This window comes from Populus euphratica, unplaced genomic scaffold, assembly GCF_000495115.2.
Source record: "Populus euphratica unplaced genomic scaffold, PopEup_1.0 scaffold46.1, whole genome shotgun sequence".
Taxonomy (NCBI): Eukaryota; Viridiplantae; Streptophyta; class Magnoliopsida; order Malpighiales; family Salicaceae; genus Populus; species Populus euphratica.
The window spans coordinates 2,330,168-2,347,157 of NW_011499852.1; the positions used below are offsets into that span (position 1 = coordinate 2,330,168).

At 30.0% G+C, this 16,990-nt stretch overlaps 3 protein-coding genes across 4 annotated transcripts; all 3 read left to right on the forward strand.

Moving 5' to 3' along the window:
- Window positions 1-332: 332 nt before the first annotated feature.
- On the forward strand, window positions 333-3,738 carry LOC105121899 (uncharacterized). The gene is made up of 2 exons (XM_011020757.1): window positions 333-1,984; window positions 3,375-3,738. Exons 1-2 carry the CDS (start codon window positions 474-476, stop codon window positions 3,556-3,558), a joined length of 1,695 nt encoding a protein of 564 aa, XP_011019059.1. The 5' UTR covers window positions 333-473; the 3' UTR covers window positions 3,559-3,738.
- Window positions 3,739-8,196: 4,458 nt separating this feature from the next.
- On the forward strand, window positions 8,197-10,197 carry LOC105121901 (macrophage migration inhibitory factor homolog). Its single transcript, XM_011020758.1, has 3 exons — window positions 8,197-8,382; window positions 9,324-9,524; window positions 9,793-10,197. Exons 1-3 carry the CDS (start codon window positions 8,272-8,274, stop codon window positions 9,826-9,828), a joined length of 348 nt encoding a protein of 115 aa, XP_011019060.1. The 5' UTR covers window positions 8,197-8,271; the 3' UTR covers window positions 9,829-10,197.
- Window positions 10,198-15,111: 4,914 nt separating this feature from the next.
- Window positions 15,112-16,990, forward strand: LOC105121902 (macrophage migration inhibitory factor homolog). 2 transcript variants are annotated; one of them, XM_011020759.1, is made up of 4 exons: window positions 15,112-15,260; window positions 16,215-16,415; window positions 16,503-16,561; window positions 16,712-16,990. In XM_011020759.1, the coding sequence occupies exons 1-3, from the start codon at window positions 15,150-15,152 to the stop codon at window positions 16,554-16,556; spliced, it is 366 nt and encodes a 121-aa protein (XP_011019061.1). In that variant the 5' UTR covers window positions 15,112-15,149; the 3' UTR covers window positions 16,557-16,561; window positions 16,712-16,990. The 2 variants fall into 2 exon arrangements, with proteins under 2 accessions (XP_011019061.1, XP_011019062.1); XM_011020760.1 differs by lacking the exon at window positions 16,503-16,561 and having other exon boundaries at window positions 15,115-15,260.

Consider the following 16,990-nt stretch of genomic DNA (forward strand, 5'->3'; position numbering starts at 1 on the left):
TACTAACTATTGATTGCATGATTATAAATTATTGTTCTTTCTTAATAATTGCGTCAAATCCAACATAATATTTACAAAATAGATGGAAAAATTAACCCAAAATGCTAGATGGACTCCATTCTTATAAAAATTTAGGAACCTAATAGAGAATCCAAGGCGTGGCTGCGAATCTATCTGAGAACTGGTAGATAGTTAGGGGACTAACATGAGGTTTGCCCTTGCTTTTAAGATAAAAGCAAAAGAAAAGAAATCCATGAGTAAATGGGTCCTGGGCCTCCTGGCCCAAAACGTAATTCTTTATCCTTTTGTTTTTTAATTATTTTCTGAAGAAAGAGTCCGATTGACTTTGAAAGGCTTCGGATCCTAATCCGAATGAAAAAATGCCTTGAAATTCAGTTGTCTAGGTTTCCCTAGTCAGTCGTTTCCTCTCCAGAAGATAAATTTATTTTTTGATTCTCCTTCTGAAACTGAGAATGAGCACGTTTACCAACGGAGACTACGACGACAACGACTTCGACGACGAGGACCTTCTATCCCTCCTTTCAGAACAGCGGCGAGAACTAATGGCTGCCCAATCCCTAGAAACCGACCTGGACTTTGCCTTCCGACTTCAACTCCAAGAAGCCATAAACGCCTCCATACCTGTCCTCCCTTCCACGTCCGCCTCCACATCCGCCTCCACCTCTACCTCAACTGCGTCGCCTCCGATTGGCAAAGTCGAAATTACTGCACCTCTATCCACTCTAGAATTTGAAGAAATCTCAAAATTAGAGCAAAAGCTAGAAGATCGCAGACAATCAGAACTCGAATCGCGCAGGATCAGAAAAGATCTCGACCGTCGAATCCATGACCAGAAAGTAGCTCGAGAGATTCTGGAAATACCAGAGGAAGAGTGGCTAGACTGGGGAGATGATTTCGTAAAAGAAGAAGACGAAGAAGATTCTGAATCAGTAGTATTCAAGCTGTATTTCAAGGGTTTGGTTAGTGAAGAAAAAGGGAATAAAGTTCTTGGTGGAATTGGAATTGCGATTTGTGACCCGGTGAATAATTTGGTTTTTGAAATAAGCAAGCCACTGATTGGGAATGGAAGGAGCAAGAATGCGGCCGAAGCTAAGGCTTTGATCGAAGGCCTTAATGCTGCTCTTGCTTTGGACCTGAAGAGAATTGCTGTGTATTGCCATTGTTTTCCGCTTTATAATTTTATTACTGGGAGATGGTTTGCGAAGCAGAGGAAGGTTGCTGTGTTAATCAATCAGTTAGCTCTTCTTCGAAGGAAGTTTGTCTATTGTAACCCTGTTCTTGTGCCACGGAATGATATTGAATATGCGTTTAGATTTGCTAGAGAGGCTATAATTTCGCAGATCACGATGCAGCCAGCAGAATCCACCCACGAGAGGGTTGCCATTATTGAGGCTTGTGTTATTTGTCTTGAAGATACTGATGTTGAACATATCTTTTCGGTTGATGAATGCCAGCATAGGTACTGTTTTTCTTGTATGAAACAGCATGTGGAGGTTAAATTGCTCCATGGAATGATGCCGAAATGCCCTCACGAAGGATGTGAGTCCTTGCTTAATGTTGAAAGTTGTAGGAAATTCTTGACACCTAAATTAATTGAGATGATGTGCCTCCGTATAAAGGAAGCTTCGATCCCAGTTTCGGAGAAAATCTACTGCCCGTATCCTAAATGCTCTGCATTGATGTCGAAAACTGAGGTTTTTGAATATGCTAAAAGTGCAGTTGCTGCTGGTTTGCAATGTGTTGGTGCAAGGAAATGTTCGAAATGCCATGGTCTTTTTTGTATTAATTGCAAGGTCCCATGGCATAATAACATGACATGTTCTAGTTACAAAAGGATGAATCCCAACAACCCTGCAGAAGATGTCAAACTGAAATCTCTTGCAACAAGGAACCTATGGCGCCAATGTGTGAAGTGCAACCATATGATTGAACTTGCTGAAGGTTGTTACCACATGACTTGCAGGTACAATACTCACCCTCCTTTCAAATTGACTTGTCTGAGAATAGTTAAATGCATTTTCTTTAGCAAATAAAAGTTTGTTGAATTAAATTTCTGGATTTACAAACCACCTATGAAGCTGAAGAATGCATGGTTTCTATTGCTTGATGAATCCTCAAACCTATATAGGAGGCCGTTAAGGAAAAATTACAAGAAACATCCTCTATTTACACTCTGATGTTTTTCATCCTCTTTTTTTTATTATTATTATGCTGAGTACACTCAGGTAATGTTAACAGAGATTCTGTCACTGTAAAAGTCTGATGATAATTTTGTGCCTGCCTATTCTCGGCCTCTCTCTCACAGATTGCATCCTAGTGCTTTCTACTAGTGTTAAGCTGCTATCTATAAGTGTAGATTCAAAAGAGACTCTTTTGATTAAAATGAAGTGCGGCATTCTATCTAGGTTACTGAAGAAAATTATTGAAATGAATGAAATACCAACCAGTACAGATATCTGGAGTTAATGATCACAGAGTCAACAGGAACATTGATCAGAAGTAACAATTGCATTAATTTCTGTTTTGCTGGCTCTGACAGAGCAAGATAAGTCCAGTCTGGTGGATTTACATTACATCAGGCAATGTTCAAAATGGAAGTTGAATTGTGTTTAACAACTTCCAAAGTAAACTGAAATCTAATCATCAAAAGTTAAATCATGAACTGAACAGATCTTTCAAAAAATCCTACAAACAAAACCAATCACACTAAACCCTCACAAAAAAGATGAAATTCTAGGGCCTGCTGTGCCCATTAGATCCCTTTTAAAAGAAAATTCTGCAACCCCCAGCCCCCCCTGTTCCCATACTAGCCGTGGCATCAAGTTGGAAATTTCCCTCATGATAGATCTGCACTGTGGTGACTTGCCATTCTCGATTAAGAATCTTCTTAAAGGCTTCAACTAAAGATAGGTGTTAAGTGTTAGGAGAGAAGAAATATGGGGTACGAAGTGTTTTTTTTATGTGGTTAACTAAGGATAGTGCAACTTATAAAACAATGGGTGCAAACTGCAACCAGTGTAAATAGAGGATTTTTTTTCCCCTTGTTGTACGACAAACATCTTTCATGGTGCTCACTGCTTAGTAGTAGTTCTAATTCAATGAAGGTACATCATGAGAAAGTCTCTCAATCTGAACGTCAGTTAGAGCCAATCCACGGGAGGAAAGACTCGAGCAGAGTCTTTTGGAGCTATATTACTGCCAATGTTTTCACCTGAAGAATATATTACTGATAATTATGAAGTGAATAGATGAATTCCTTTTGTAATTGCTTCCATTGAAGATGATGAGTATGACATGTTTCTTAACATTAACTAGATTCTCACTCTTTTCTGATGCGTGTGATGTTTTTCCAGATGTGGCTATGAGTTTTGCTATAATTGTGGAGCTGAGTGGAAGGACAAGAAAGCAACATGTTCTTGTCCACTCTGGGATGAGGATAATATCTTGTATGCTGAAAATGATACAGACTTTGATGAGGATGAGGATGAGGACGAGGATGATTACTATGACTCCGAATCTGACGGTTATTCTATTTAGATGTAAACACTGCATATCCTCCCACTTTTTCTTTTTCTTTTTTCATTTTTGTTTTAGAGCAAGTCTATCAATGTGTGCAGATGCTGTTAAAAAGATCCCTCAGTCTTGAGATCTGACTGGACCATTGCAGTTCTTTTCCAAGTTTTCTTAATACCATCAATACCTCTAAATTCTCCCATAGTCAGGGCTAGCAATAAATTTAATCAATCTAGCTAATTAATTAATCTTGAAAGTTCCCAGTAAGGATTATAAAAATAAATAAACAGCCAGCATAAGGTATAGCGAACACGCTCTATTCAATTCCAAAAAAAATGAAGGAAACTAAACTAGATTCGGAAGACTACGACAACATACAGGCTTACTTTCATGTTTCACAACCATGTTATATGGGGTTGGAAATTGTTTTTTTTTTTAAAAAAAGAAAAATGGAGTTTGATTTTAAACGGGAAATTATTTTCCCTCTTCCCTTTTCCTTTCCCTTACTCTTTTTTTTTTTTAATATATGAAGATACACATTTACCTATCTTCAATGTTTATTAACATTCTACATTATTTTCTGTCTTTCCACAGGCACACATCTCTCTCGCATAAGCAACCACAACCATTTTGAACTCGTATTATCAAAAGTCTTTTCAAACACTTCTTGACTGACTTTCGAAGTTCCTTAACCTTATGACTAAGATCCGACCAAAAGATTAAAGAACCATTTAGAACTTTCGAAGTTCCTTAACCTTATGACTAAGATCTGACCAAAAGATTAAAGAACCATTTAGAAACGTGATTCAATCTATATTTTTAAAAAAATTAATTTTTTTTGTTAAAATTTAATATAATTTGTATATTTTAAATCGTTTAATATACTAATATTAAAAATAACTTTTAAAAAATAAAAAAAATATTATTGACATATATTTCGGCACAAAAAGTTATTTGAAAAGTAACCGCTACCACACTGCTCAACATACTCTAAATTTTTTTGGGATACGATACAAGTAAATTATTATAAAATAGTTGCGCTATTCTATATATATTTTTAAAAAAATCTCATATACCCTTGCGAGTTTATATTTTCTTCCAAATAGATATCTAGAAGATATATAATTAAAAAATCTCATATACCCTTGTGAGTTTATATTTCCAAATAGATATCTAGAAGATATATAATTAGGGTTTATATGAGGTAAAATTAAAAATAAAAGTTACTATCTAGTTTTATAATAACTAGTAACTTTAGTTAGTATTTAGACTTATAAATACGAGATTGATTATTTAACAAAAAAGATAATAATCATTATATACATCTTACATAAAATGAACTACATTGTTTTTTGTTTTTAATGATAAGGTACATGTTATGCTCTAGCTAAAGTTTGTCTAAACTAGTATATGTGTTATTAAAAGAAAAAATTATTAAAACTTATAAAGTTTGTCTAAACTAGTATATGCGTTATTAAAAGAAAAAATTATTAAAACTTATAATAATGATTTGAAATCGAAACCTGACAATAAAACTTAATTCTTATTTTTAGAATATAGATTAAATTTTAAGCTTGTTATGTCTAAATAAACTTAAAGCTTTCACTCATACTTAATGAGTCTTCGTAGGGTTATATTAACCCAACTCAGGTTTACTTGTAATAATGAGGTAATATCCTAATACATGCAAAATTATAAACAAATATTGGTATACATTAATACTGTACATCGAGTAAGGGATTGATTATACTTTAGAAAAGATAAAATTCATTCTTAATGAAAGATTATCTTAATTATATGTTTCGTTTTAAATTTATTTTTATACAAGTCATTACTATCCAAATTATTTTCTAAGATTATTTGACTTATTATTGATTGATGTTCACTGAGTATGTATCAATCCCTTAAGCAGAGGTCTCGCTACTTAATAATTTATTCTTTATGTTTTTTATTATTAATTAGAAGTATTACGCTAGGTTTAAATTAGTTTTTAAAACTAGAAGATTTGCTAACCTAGCTATTAAAAACAAAATTTAATCAAAATATTATGCTAGGCCTAAGTCGGTCCTTAAGACTAGGAGAAATGTCTACCTAGATTCTAAAACTCTAACTTTGATCAAAATATAATGTTAAACTTTATGAAAACTTGTAGAAATATTTTTATTCTTAGTTTGAAAAATAAATATTTACACTGACATGAATACGTAAAAAGGAATCAATGAAAATGTACAAAATGGAAGTAACACTATTGTGAAGCCAATAAAAATAATATAAAAACTAGATGAGTGAAAAATATATGATTTTTAAAAATAATACACACACATGGCATATTTAAAAGGTGACAATACTATTTTATAAAATGAATATAATGCTACTTTTAAGTCTTAAAAATAAAATAAAAAATATGTAGTTGTTGATTTTTGAAAATAAGTATTTACACACACGTGTACTTAAAAAAAGTGATAGCTAGTAGCATTTTGTAAAGTAAATCTAACGCTATTGTGAAGCCATTAAAGAAAATAAAATAAAAAATACATAAATGAAAAGTTATTAATTTCTAAAAATGATTTTTTACAAACACATGCGTTCTTACGAAAGTGAAAGTATAATTTTGTAAAATGAGTTTAATGAAGATATGAAAAATAAAATAAAATAAAATAAAAGGAATGTATGAATGAAAATGAAGTTAACAATTTTTTTAAATGAATTTTTTTGCACACGTGTGTACATTAAATGGTGAAAATACAAAATTATAAATGAATCTAATGCTATTGCAAATCGATTAAAAAAAAAAAAGAATGAATAGTAACTATCATGCAAAAACCTCATGAATGAATAGTAACTATCATGCAAAAACCTAAGGTAAAAAGAAGAAAAGAGGGAAGAGAGTTAGAGTTTTACATTTCAGCTGGTTCTAGATGAAGGCGGAGCTACTGTGGTGGTTATTAGTGGTAGATATGGTGGTTAGACCGCAATTTGGTTCGATTTTGGTTAGTTCTCTCTCTTTTTAGGTCTTCTTCTTCTTCTTCTTCTTTCTTTTCTCTTTTCTCCTCTCTGCTACTTTCTAGCAAAAATAACTCTCATTGCTAGCTCAAAACTCTCTTATTTCTTCCCTCTCCCTCTCTATTTTTTGTATTTTCGCTCTCTAGGTCGAGTCCTCTTGCTTCTTGCTTTGTGTCTTTTTTTTTTAATTGTGTCGTCAAAATTAATGTTGAATCCTATTCTCATTTCTAGCATTATTTTATCTCCTAAATTAATGCAGCGGTTGTCTTAATCTGCAGATAATAAATATTATTTAAATTTATAAATTAAAATAGAAAAATTATATATATATATATATAAATTAAATGTAAATTACAGATTGAGATGAGAAATTAACCATGTAACCTCCTGACACACTGGCCAGGGTTTCTATTTAATGATCCTGATAGACCCCATCAGGGCAAGTTGTCTACGTGTCAACATCATGCGGTTTTTGAAGTTGTGATTTAATTCTGTGATTGGATGCTCATGCATGTAAGATTTTTGTTGTAGATCCGTCAAAACAATTTTGATTACTTGCCCTAGTTTGTGGACCATTTTTATTAGACAAAAAGGGTAGAAATGACAGTCTAAATTTAGTCTTTATTTAAAAGTGTAGTTGTTTTTATAAAAATTTATATTAAAATATTTTTTATTTTTAAAAAATTATTTTTAAAATCAACATATTAAAATAATTTAAAATATAAAAAAATTAATTTTTATAAAATAAATAAATTTTTAAATTTTTAAAAAACACATCACGTTTCTAAATTACAGAGGAGGAGGATAGAAATCAGCTTTTAGATTTTTTTTAGTTTGTTTATAGTTGTTTTCTTAAATATTTTTTATTTATAAATGTATTAAAATAATATTTTTTTATTTTTTAAAGTGAATGTATTAAAATAATCTAAAAATAAAAAAATATAAATTTAAAATAAAAAATAAAAACTTTTCAAATCTTAAACAAAATAGTTTTAAAAAACAAAAAAAAATAAAATCTTAATATTCCTGACCGTCTCCCTCTTGAATGGCTTTTCAGCGTGGGAATTTTTCTAGATTGTGTTGTTCTGAAGAATGCTTTCTCATAATTATTTTCTTTATAAAAACAAAACTACTTCTTAACAGTGAAATCCGAAAAGAAACTTGATAAATGGTACAAAATTATTCCGACAAGGTGGGAAAGTTGTGGTCCCTTCATAAAACAACGATATAAAAGTGACGTAAAAATCATTTTTTAAATTTAAAAATTATATTACGTTAATTTATTTTAAAAAATATTTTTTTATATAAATCCATCAAAATAAAAATTAAAAAACACTTAAAAAATTAAATTTCAATAAAAAGCACGTTAAACCTCAGTTCCATATTATTGACTTCTTTTATTAGAGATATATTTGGTATTATAAGTGTTTTTTAAAAATAATTAATTTTTTTATTTATTTTATTTTAAATAAATATTTTTTTTATATTTTTATATTATGTATAAATATAAAAAACAATTTTAAAAATAAAATAATATTATTTTAATATATTTTAAAAAACAATCACCGTCTTATTCTTAAATATATGTAAGTTGTTAGCTGGCCACAAAACGAAGGGCTATTTGGTAACAAACAATTCTTATGCCTTTTTATGTATGATGGATATTTCACACTTGCAAACAGAGAATAGGCACCAGAGAGAGAGAGCCTTGTTATTTTTTGACAGAGATCGAAGATGCCTGCCTTGATCATTTCCACAAACGTCAGCCTTGATGGAGTTGACACCTCCTCCATCCTCTCCGAAGCCACCTCTGAGGTTGCCAAGCTTATCGGCAAGCCAGCCAATGTAAGTTTTGTTTTCATTTTCGTTCTTGGGGTCTTCTTCAGTTCTTTAATTTTAAGTTTGTGTTTTTACTCTTAATAATCCATTTTGAGGGTTTTTGTATATGATCTGACCTAAAAGCTTATGATTTCCTTGTAAATATTACATGCATATCCTTTTGGATTTTTCAATTATAATAATACTAAACTTTTGCGGGTTATCGATTTTTCTTTCTTTCTTTCTTTCTTTCTTTCCTTTGTGTCTGACAGATGCTGTATGGTAGGTGTGCTAGTTGTTTATTATTTGGTCACATGAAACAAATATGTCTTTTTTCTTGAAAGCTATGGTGCTTGTTTATTCTGGTTATTTTTATTTATTTATTATTTTCAAGTTTGAAAATCTTAATTTGTGACCACATAAAGAATTATTGGATGTCAGATGAGATCAGGCTTGATTTCTTGGTGGGGTCTTAGAAGTTTGGTTTCCTTATGATTCTGCAGCCACTTGATGAAGAATCCACAACACTGGGTTCTGGATAATTTAATTCTGATCTGAGTTTTGATTTAGCTTACAATGGCCTGTAGTGTGCCTATTTTTAGAAAATTGAGATGGGTTCTGATGGATCACCATGTGTGTTTTTACTCGTTTATAAATAAACTAGACAAGAATATGTTATTTAGCTTACAATGTCATTTAGTGTGTCTCTTTTTAGGAAATTGAGATGGGTTCTGATGGATCACCATGTGTGTTTTTACTCGTTTATAAATAAACTAGACAAGAATATGTTCTTTAGACATCAACTTCCAACCCCCATTTCGTGCTTGTTACCGGTTCTTACAATTGGTATTGTGAAAAAAGTGATCTTGATCATACTCTTTTTAAGTTTTTCTTGCCCAGCTGTTTGTTTGATGTATATTGGCTATGGAATGTGCCTTCTTAAGTATTTAATGTTTGTTGCCATGCAGTATGTGATGATTGTATTGAAGGGATCGATACCCATTTCATTAGGAGGAACTCAGGAGCCAGCAGCTTTTGGTGAGTTGGTATCCATTGGTGGCCTTGGCCCTGATGTAAACAAGAATCTGAGCTTTGCAATTGCATCAATTCTGGAGAAAAAGTTGTCAGTACCCAAGTCTCGGCTCTTCCTTAAATTCTATGACTCTCAGGCAAGCCATCTCAACTTTTAATTGTCACCAAGAACATAGATTATTGCGGTGCACATTTTTCTTCGCATTGCATTCTCTGTTGTTTGGCCGGCCCGGTCATAGCATTAATTCCTGTAGAACAAAATCATTTTTTTTCCTGAATGCAAGCATAGTTATTAAATTAAACTTGCCTTAGGAGTCAACCTCTACATATTTCTCAGATTATGTCCTCATAAAAAGTCATTTTGCAGCCACTATCAATGATACGGATGTTTGCTTTCTTTTGCAGGGTACCCACTTTGGATGGAATGGTTCCACCTTCTAAATCCAGCTTCTTTCTTTGTTGCCCTCAAACTTAACGTTGGAGATTCAATAAGTTATGCGCCTTTGGTGTTCTGCTATTGCATAAACATTGCCTTGTTGAGTTATATAGATATCCATTTAGGCATATGCATGTATGTATATAGAATGTGAATGCTGTTGTGTCCTTCTATGAGGAAACACTACGTTTGCTGGGCATTTAGTCAATTGTATTGTATCGTGGTGCTCATGGCACATGATTTGGGAGTGAATATCTATTGTTCTTGAGCCATTGTCAGCCTATGAGCAATGTTCTTAGACGTGCTCTAGGCTTGCTTTATGAGATGGTATTTCCCTTATTTTAGCAAATTAGCCAAAACAGACCTTTCTTTTACTAGTGTTTAAACTTTAAAGGGTGTTTGTGGTGTTTTGTATTTGATTTTTTTTTTTTTCATTTTTAAGAATTTCAGGTGAACTTTTTAACGAAATAATAAATATAGGTTCACGAAATGTTCTTTCAATGCAAAATCCAGAACCTTAAATGTCCAAATTATATCACGGCTTTTTTCTTTCAGTATCTGTATTTCAAAAAGGGATTGAGACTTAAAAGATGGATTCACATGCCATGTTAAAATCGGCAAGAAGGAATTCTTTGATTTTTTTTATTATTTTTTTTTGTATAGCTTGTTAGGATTTTAATGGTTTAAGTTGGGTTGAAACAATATCACATAATTAAAGTGTTGAGACAAAGATTCAAGTTGAAAAACGAAACTCCCAACAAATTGAAAAACGAAACTCCCAACAAATTTAAGGGAAAGACAATAAACAAAAATCGAAGGATTTTTAATGGATGATACAGCACGAACTCTCTTTTATTGTTAATTAAGAGAAACAAAAGGTCTCTAGAGAGCTGCCTTGCTTATTAAGCCAAAAAAAAAAAACCCAGCTAAACACTCTAGCTTAGCTACCTTTTCAGTATCGATTTTTGACATGGATACTCCTCCGCTTTCAGCGTTTGCAATTGTGCATGCTGCCATCTTCGACACTTTCATGTCCAGATTTTCCAACCATATACTTTGCGAAAGACAGAAGAAGATTGTTTTCCATGTTTCTCTTCTCCAAGTAATTGACTTTCCAAGTACGAAATGTGAGTTTATAGCTATAAATCGCAGGTTTATAAAATAAATATATTTAATAGTATTATAATTATAAATTAGAGCTAGATAAATAATAAAAACTAAAAGTATAATAAAGCTAATATTTTATGATAGAAAAAACAAGAGAAGAAATTGTGTTGATAATTAAAAACTTATTTTATGATAGAAAAAAAAGAGAAGAAATTGTGTTGATAATTAAAAACTTAGAAACTGAACAAAAAACTTTATAGCATTTTACAATGTTTTGTGAAGAAAGATATGGTATTTTTGTCATATTATTTAGTTTTTTTGTTAATAAAAAATAAAAAAAAGTCACAAAACTAAATTCTCTACCAACTTAATATTAAAAAAAATCAACAAAGATAATTTTTGAAAGAAAAAAACCCATGAGAAAAAATATTATAGCAATTAACAGTGTTTTGTGAGGAAAACTATAATGCTTTTTCTAATAAAATCGACAAAGATAATTTAAAAAAAATCATAAAAAACCATTTAGATAAATACTATAGCAATTCACAATGTTTTGTGAAAAAAGGTACAGCACTTTCCCCATATGATTTAACTTTATTGTAATTATAATTCTTAACATACTCAATATTAAAAAAAAATCAACAATGATAATTTAAAAAAAAAATTATATGTGAAAACGCTGCAACAATTTATAATATTTTTTAAAAAAATACAAAGCTAAATTCTCAATAATATCTATATTAAAAAAATATATCAACAAAGATAATTTTAGAAAAAATAACAAAAAAAGAAGAAAAATAATTTTGGAAACATTGTAGCAATTTACAATGTTTTGTGATGAAAATTACAGTACTTCCCCACATAATTTAATCTTATTTGTAATGACTTGTAATTGTAATTCTCAACCAGCTCAATATTTAAAAAATAAAATTGATAAAGATAATTTTTAAAAAATCATAAGAAAAGAAAAAACCATGTTGAGAGACATTCTAGCAATCCACAGTATTTTGTGAGGAAAGCTACAATGGTTTCCCTACATGATTAAATTTTATTACAAAGTTAAATTCTAATCAGCTTAATATTAAAAAAATAAAATTAACAAAGATAATAAAAAAATATAACAAAAAAAACACAAAAGAAACTGGAAAAAAACCATATGGAAAAAAACATGATGCTAATTCACAGTAATTTATGAGGAAAATTACAGTGTTTTTCTCACATATTGTAAATGTAATTTTTAACCAATTCAATATTAAAAAATAAAATTAAAAAAAAAATTTAAGAGAAAATCATCAAAAAAACAAAAACAAAATAAGAGAAAATCATCAAAAAAATAAAAACAAAATCATGCTGAGAAACATTGTAACAATCAACAATGTTTTTTAAAAAATTACAAAACTAAATTCTCAATCAGTTTAATATTAAAAAAATAAAATTAAAAAAAAATAATTTTGAAAAATAAAAAATAAAATAGAAAAACCATAGTAATCCACAATATTTAAAAAAAATTACAAAACAAAATTTTTAACCAGCTCAATATTAAAAAAATAAAATTGACAAAGATAATATTAAAAAAATAAATAAAGAAAGAGGAAAAGTTGGAAAAAAAAAAGAAAGGAATTTTGAAAAATAAAATAAAAAATAAACAAAAAAAGGCAGGAAAGTTAGGGAAAAAAGAAAAAAAAGTAAAACAAAAAAAGAAGAATGCATGATGGATTACTGTTATAATCCAGAATGCATTAGGTGTGGATGAACAATGAATCACTCATACCCTTTAGCTTATTACTTAATTCTCCTAGTTAAACTCACTTTTCACATCTTTTTTTTTTTTTTTTTTTTTTTTTCAGTTAAACTCACTTTTCACATCTTTTTTCTTTTTTATTATTTTCAACTACACGCCGCTTATATTTATGCTAAGCCATAAAAGGATTTGTTAATATGTGTGTGTGTGTGTGTGGTGAAGGGGGGCTAGTTTACATATACCTTAATTAATCACACGGACCTAAAATTAACGATCATATAAGTCTCTAGTAGCTCTGAAAGGACTCGAACTCGTGATTATTGAAGAGTAAACATAAAGCCTAACTAGTTGATCTACACCCCAAGATTAAGGACTTATCAATATTGATTGGCTTTTTCATATGCTAAATTGTTGTATGAATCTTTTGTATATCCACTTTATTTTCTTCCGCGTCATATTGCAATCCTATATTTGATTTGTCTTTAAATGTAAGAAAAGATTACTTGCAATATACAAGGCACTCTAATTATCAAAATTCATAAAAATTTCTTTTATATATTTGTGCGCAAGTTCTTCATTAGCCTTTTAATCCAAAATCTTTTTTATTTATTTATGCTTGAGTTCTTCCATTGGCTTTTTAATCCAAACTACTTTCTTGCAAACTTGTGTAGTTGTTATATATTCATATTTATATTGTTGATGAATGAATAATAATTACATTGAAAAATTTCAATTAGTATATGAAAGGTTAAGTCAAACTACTCATAACTTTTCTAATATTTGATGAATCATTATAGGTTGTTAGATATTGCACTTAATCTTCAAATGTAAATTAATCAATTATTAAATTAACAATAAATTAATTTGTTTAATTTATTTAATCTTATTTTGTTTAGGATTACGATATATATTTGGGTCAACTTATTAGGAAACCTAATAATTCACACACATAAAAATCATTGGTCAGATATTAAAATGAAATGGTTAATCAAATGTGACTTGATTGTAAATAAGTTTTAGAAATTGAGTACTAGAATGTAATTATTATAGAAAATTATAATTTTACTAAAAACAATCAAGTAAGGACTTGATTGGATAAATTTATAAAATTAAACTAAAATAATATAGATAATATTATTTTTAAAAAATGATATTTTTTTTATTTATAAAATTTTTAAATTTCTCTATAAATATAAAGGTATATCTCTTATTTTCTAAGATGAGTACAGTACAATATAGAAATATCTTAAACACAAAATAAAATAGTTAGATCTCTAAGATATAACAATCTCTTTTTTCTAAAAGAGTTTATGAGATTTGTTATTAATAGTTTGTATGGATTAATGTTAAAGATCGAATACTTGAGCCGTTTATAGTTTGCAATAGCACAACCTTTAAGTAATTATTCAAAGCTGAAAAAAAAATAGTTAATATTAATATAAATCCTAAACAACTCTAAATATATCTAACAAAATCCTTGGGACTCTAAAAAAAAATAAACTTCTTTTCAAGAACTCAAGACATTTACATCTTCTGTACCTCACTACAAACACTCATTATTGAAAACAATTTATAATTGACATGAAGTGGGGTAAAAATTGACTTGTATGATTTTTCCAATGAAAGTTTTTAGAGAAAATTAAATCTTTTTATCTTTTTTAAATTAATGAATTTGCATTCTTAAAACCCTGTTGTGCTATCGCAAATTTTTCATATCAAATTCTTTAGATAATTGATCTTTCAATTATCTTAATCTTCTCATCTAAATTTAACAAGTTAATTTGAGTTAATTTTGATTATTATTATTTTTTTGTTATTTTATTTTATTTTTAATTTAATTCTTTAATATTATGTTGATATGTAATTAAATTTTATCACAAATTCTTCATATCAAACTCTCTAGATAATTGAGGCTTCAATTATCTTAGTCTTTTCATTTAAGTTTGATAAGTTAACTTGAATTGCTTTTAGTTATTATTATTATTTTTTTTTTTCAATTTAATCTTTTAATATTGGATTGATGAGTAATTGAGTTTTATAAATTGATTTTTATTTGTTTTTTAGGGGATTATAATAGTTTTATAACTTGAGTTATAGGTTAAACCAGTTGAATTAATTTTTTTAATTTTATTTTTTAATATTAAATTAATCAAAAATTATATTTTATAATTGTTACCGTACATATAAAGAATGAAGCAGTATTGTCTCCGTTGCAACTTTTGTTTATGTGATTAGTTGTGGATTTTTTAATTTTAATTTTGTTAATTTTTTAATTTTAAATAATTTTGATATATTTATATTAAAAATAATTTTTAAAATATAAAAAATATTATTTTAATATATTTCTAAATAAAAATATTTTAAAAAATAATATCTACGGTAACCATACCTTAATCCGTGAAGGCAACTGAGCTCAGCTGAGGTGTATATATGGACGCTAGTAGCAAAATAGAACCAGTGTTGTTATCAACAGAGAAAATGCCTTGCTTGAACATTTCAACCAACGTTAATCTCGATGGCGTCAACACATCCGCCATCCTCTCTGAAGCCTCTTCTCAAGTGGCCAAAATCATCGGCAAACCTGAGTCCGTAAGATTTTCTTTTTCCATTTGCCTCGGATTCTTGTAAATACATGCTTGTTTTTGGATTTGATTGTTGAAATATGGATAAAATGTTAAAATGGGTTTTAGCTTGTGGGTTCCTCGGTGCATATAGAAAGATTTTGAACTATTTCAACAATTGGCCTGCTACAAGTTTTATAGTGGGTTTTTAGGGTTTGATTAATGTGTGTTCTAGCTGGTATTAAAATTGTTTTAGCTTGTTAATACTAATAATTGTAAATAGTTTTTGTAATGATGGAGGGGGAATGGGGGTGAGTTTCTTGGTTACTGTGAAGTGTATTTGTATGCTCATTTTCAAGGTGACAAGGATAGAGTAATAACTGTAAGTAGTTTCTATTAAGTAGTTTCTATCAACTACATCGGAAAGAATTTCTGGATACTTGCGTTGTTGATGTGGTATGGTTCTAGAATCGTTTGGTATGATTGGGCTGTTTATCATTTGATTTTGAACTGGATAAGTTAAGGTTTTTACTATCTAGTTGTGCTTGTGTTCACAATGGACTGTACAAAGGGTTTTTTCTTTTTAATTCCTGGGAGGTGTCTCTTTTAAAGAGTTCCCTTGAAAACTATGATGGTCAAAGTGTGATTTGGCTGCAGTGTCTTGTGTAGCTTATAATACAGTTGATTCTAGTATCATTTATTTGGCCTTGAAAGAAGAAATGGATTTTATCTCTGTTTGCATGTTCTTTGCTAGTTTATCTCTATAGTGGACGGGGATTGTGTTTTGTACACCTACACCTGCAAACCTCCTTGTTTCAATATTTTGTGCTTTCGTCTGTTATTTTTCAATTTTTACAACCTAGAAGGAAGTTGCATATTTGCATTGATTGATACCACAGTTTGCTCATAATATGCATTGATTGATACCATATTTTGCTCACTGGACGTGTCAGTTAACTATTTTATGTGTGTGATTGTGCAGTATGTGATGATTGTGTTGAAGGGCTCGGTACCAATTGCATTTGGAGGAACTGAACAGCCAGCAGCTTATGGTGAGTTGGTATCTGTTGGCGGCCTTAGCGGTGATGTGAACAAGAAACTGAGTTCTGCAATTGCTATCATTCTTGAGTCGAAGCTGTCGGTGCCCAAGTCACGGTTCTTCCTCAAATTTTTTGATTCCAAGGCAAGCCATCACAACATTTAATTGTCAAGAAGATAGATCATTTCCATGCACACATTTCTTCTCATTGCATTCTTCCTGTTTGTTTAGGCCCATCAAAGCCAAGAATATGCACAGTGTTTGCATGCTTTACACCAGCAGTAGATCATGTAAATAAATACTTACTGTTTTTTAAACTGTGAGCATTGTTATTGAATTCCCTGAGGATTCAACTTATTCTCAGATTATGTTCATATTGGCTGCCATTTTATGGTTTTTTCTGCCACGAATAATGGTTTGTTGCTTGCTGTCTTTTGCAGGGATCCCACTTTGGATGGAATGGTTCCACCTTCTAAATCCAGCTTTTCACCTGAGTTGATCTCGGACTTGACACCATGTGTTCAGACAGATGTGTCTGTGGTGTTTTACTATTGTAGAAACTTGATTAATTAGAGTATGTCTGTTTTTGTCTAGGCTTATGATATCTAGAACATGAAAGCTTTTAAACTGTGCCTCTTTTATGGGAAAACAATATGTTTGCGTGAAATCTTAGTCTAAATAACCGTTTAATCATCAATGAATGTTCTTTGACATGCTCA

Excerpts from the sequence above, each read along its gene's own strand:
- LOC105121901 (XM_011020758.1), top strand. The coding sequence starts at position 8,272 with ATGCCTGCCTTGATCATTTCCACAAACGTCAGCCTTGATGGAGTTGAC. Across the intron at positions 8,383-9,323 it reads TTATCGGCAAGCCAGCCAAT|TATGTGATGATTGTATTGAA; the intron begins GTAAGTTTTGTT and ends GTTGCCATGCAG. Across the intron at positions 9,525-9,792 it reads TTAAATTCTATGACTCTCAG|GGTACCCACTTTGGATGGAA; the intron begins GCAAGCCATCTC and ends TTTCTTTTGCAG.
- LOC105121899 (XM_011020757.1), top strand. The coding sequence starts at position 474 with ATGAGCACGTTTACCAACGGAGACTACGACGACAACGACTTCGACGAC. Across the intron at positions 1,985-3,374 it reads TGTTACCACATGACTTGCAG|ATGTGGCTATGAGTTTTGCT; the intron begins GTACAATACTCA and ends ATGTTTTTCCAG.
- LOC105121902 (XM_011020759.1), top strand. The coding sequence starts at position 15,150 with ATGCCTTGCTTGAACATTTCAACCAACGTTAATCTCGATGGCGTCAAC. Across the intron at positions 15,261-16,214 it reads TCATCGGCAAACCTGAGTCC|TATGTGATGATTGTGTTGAA; the intron begins GTAAGATTTTCT and ends GTGATTGTGCAG. Across the intron at positions 16,416-16,502 it reads TCAAATTTTTTGATTCCAAG|GCCCATCAAAGCCAAGAATA; the intron begins GCAAGCCATCAC and ends CTGTTTGTTTAG.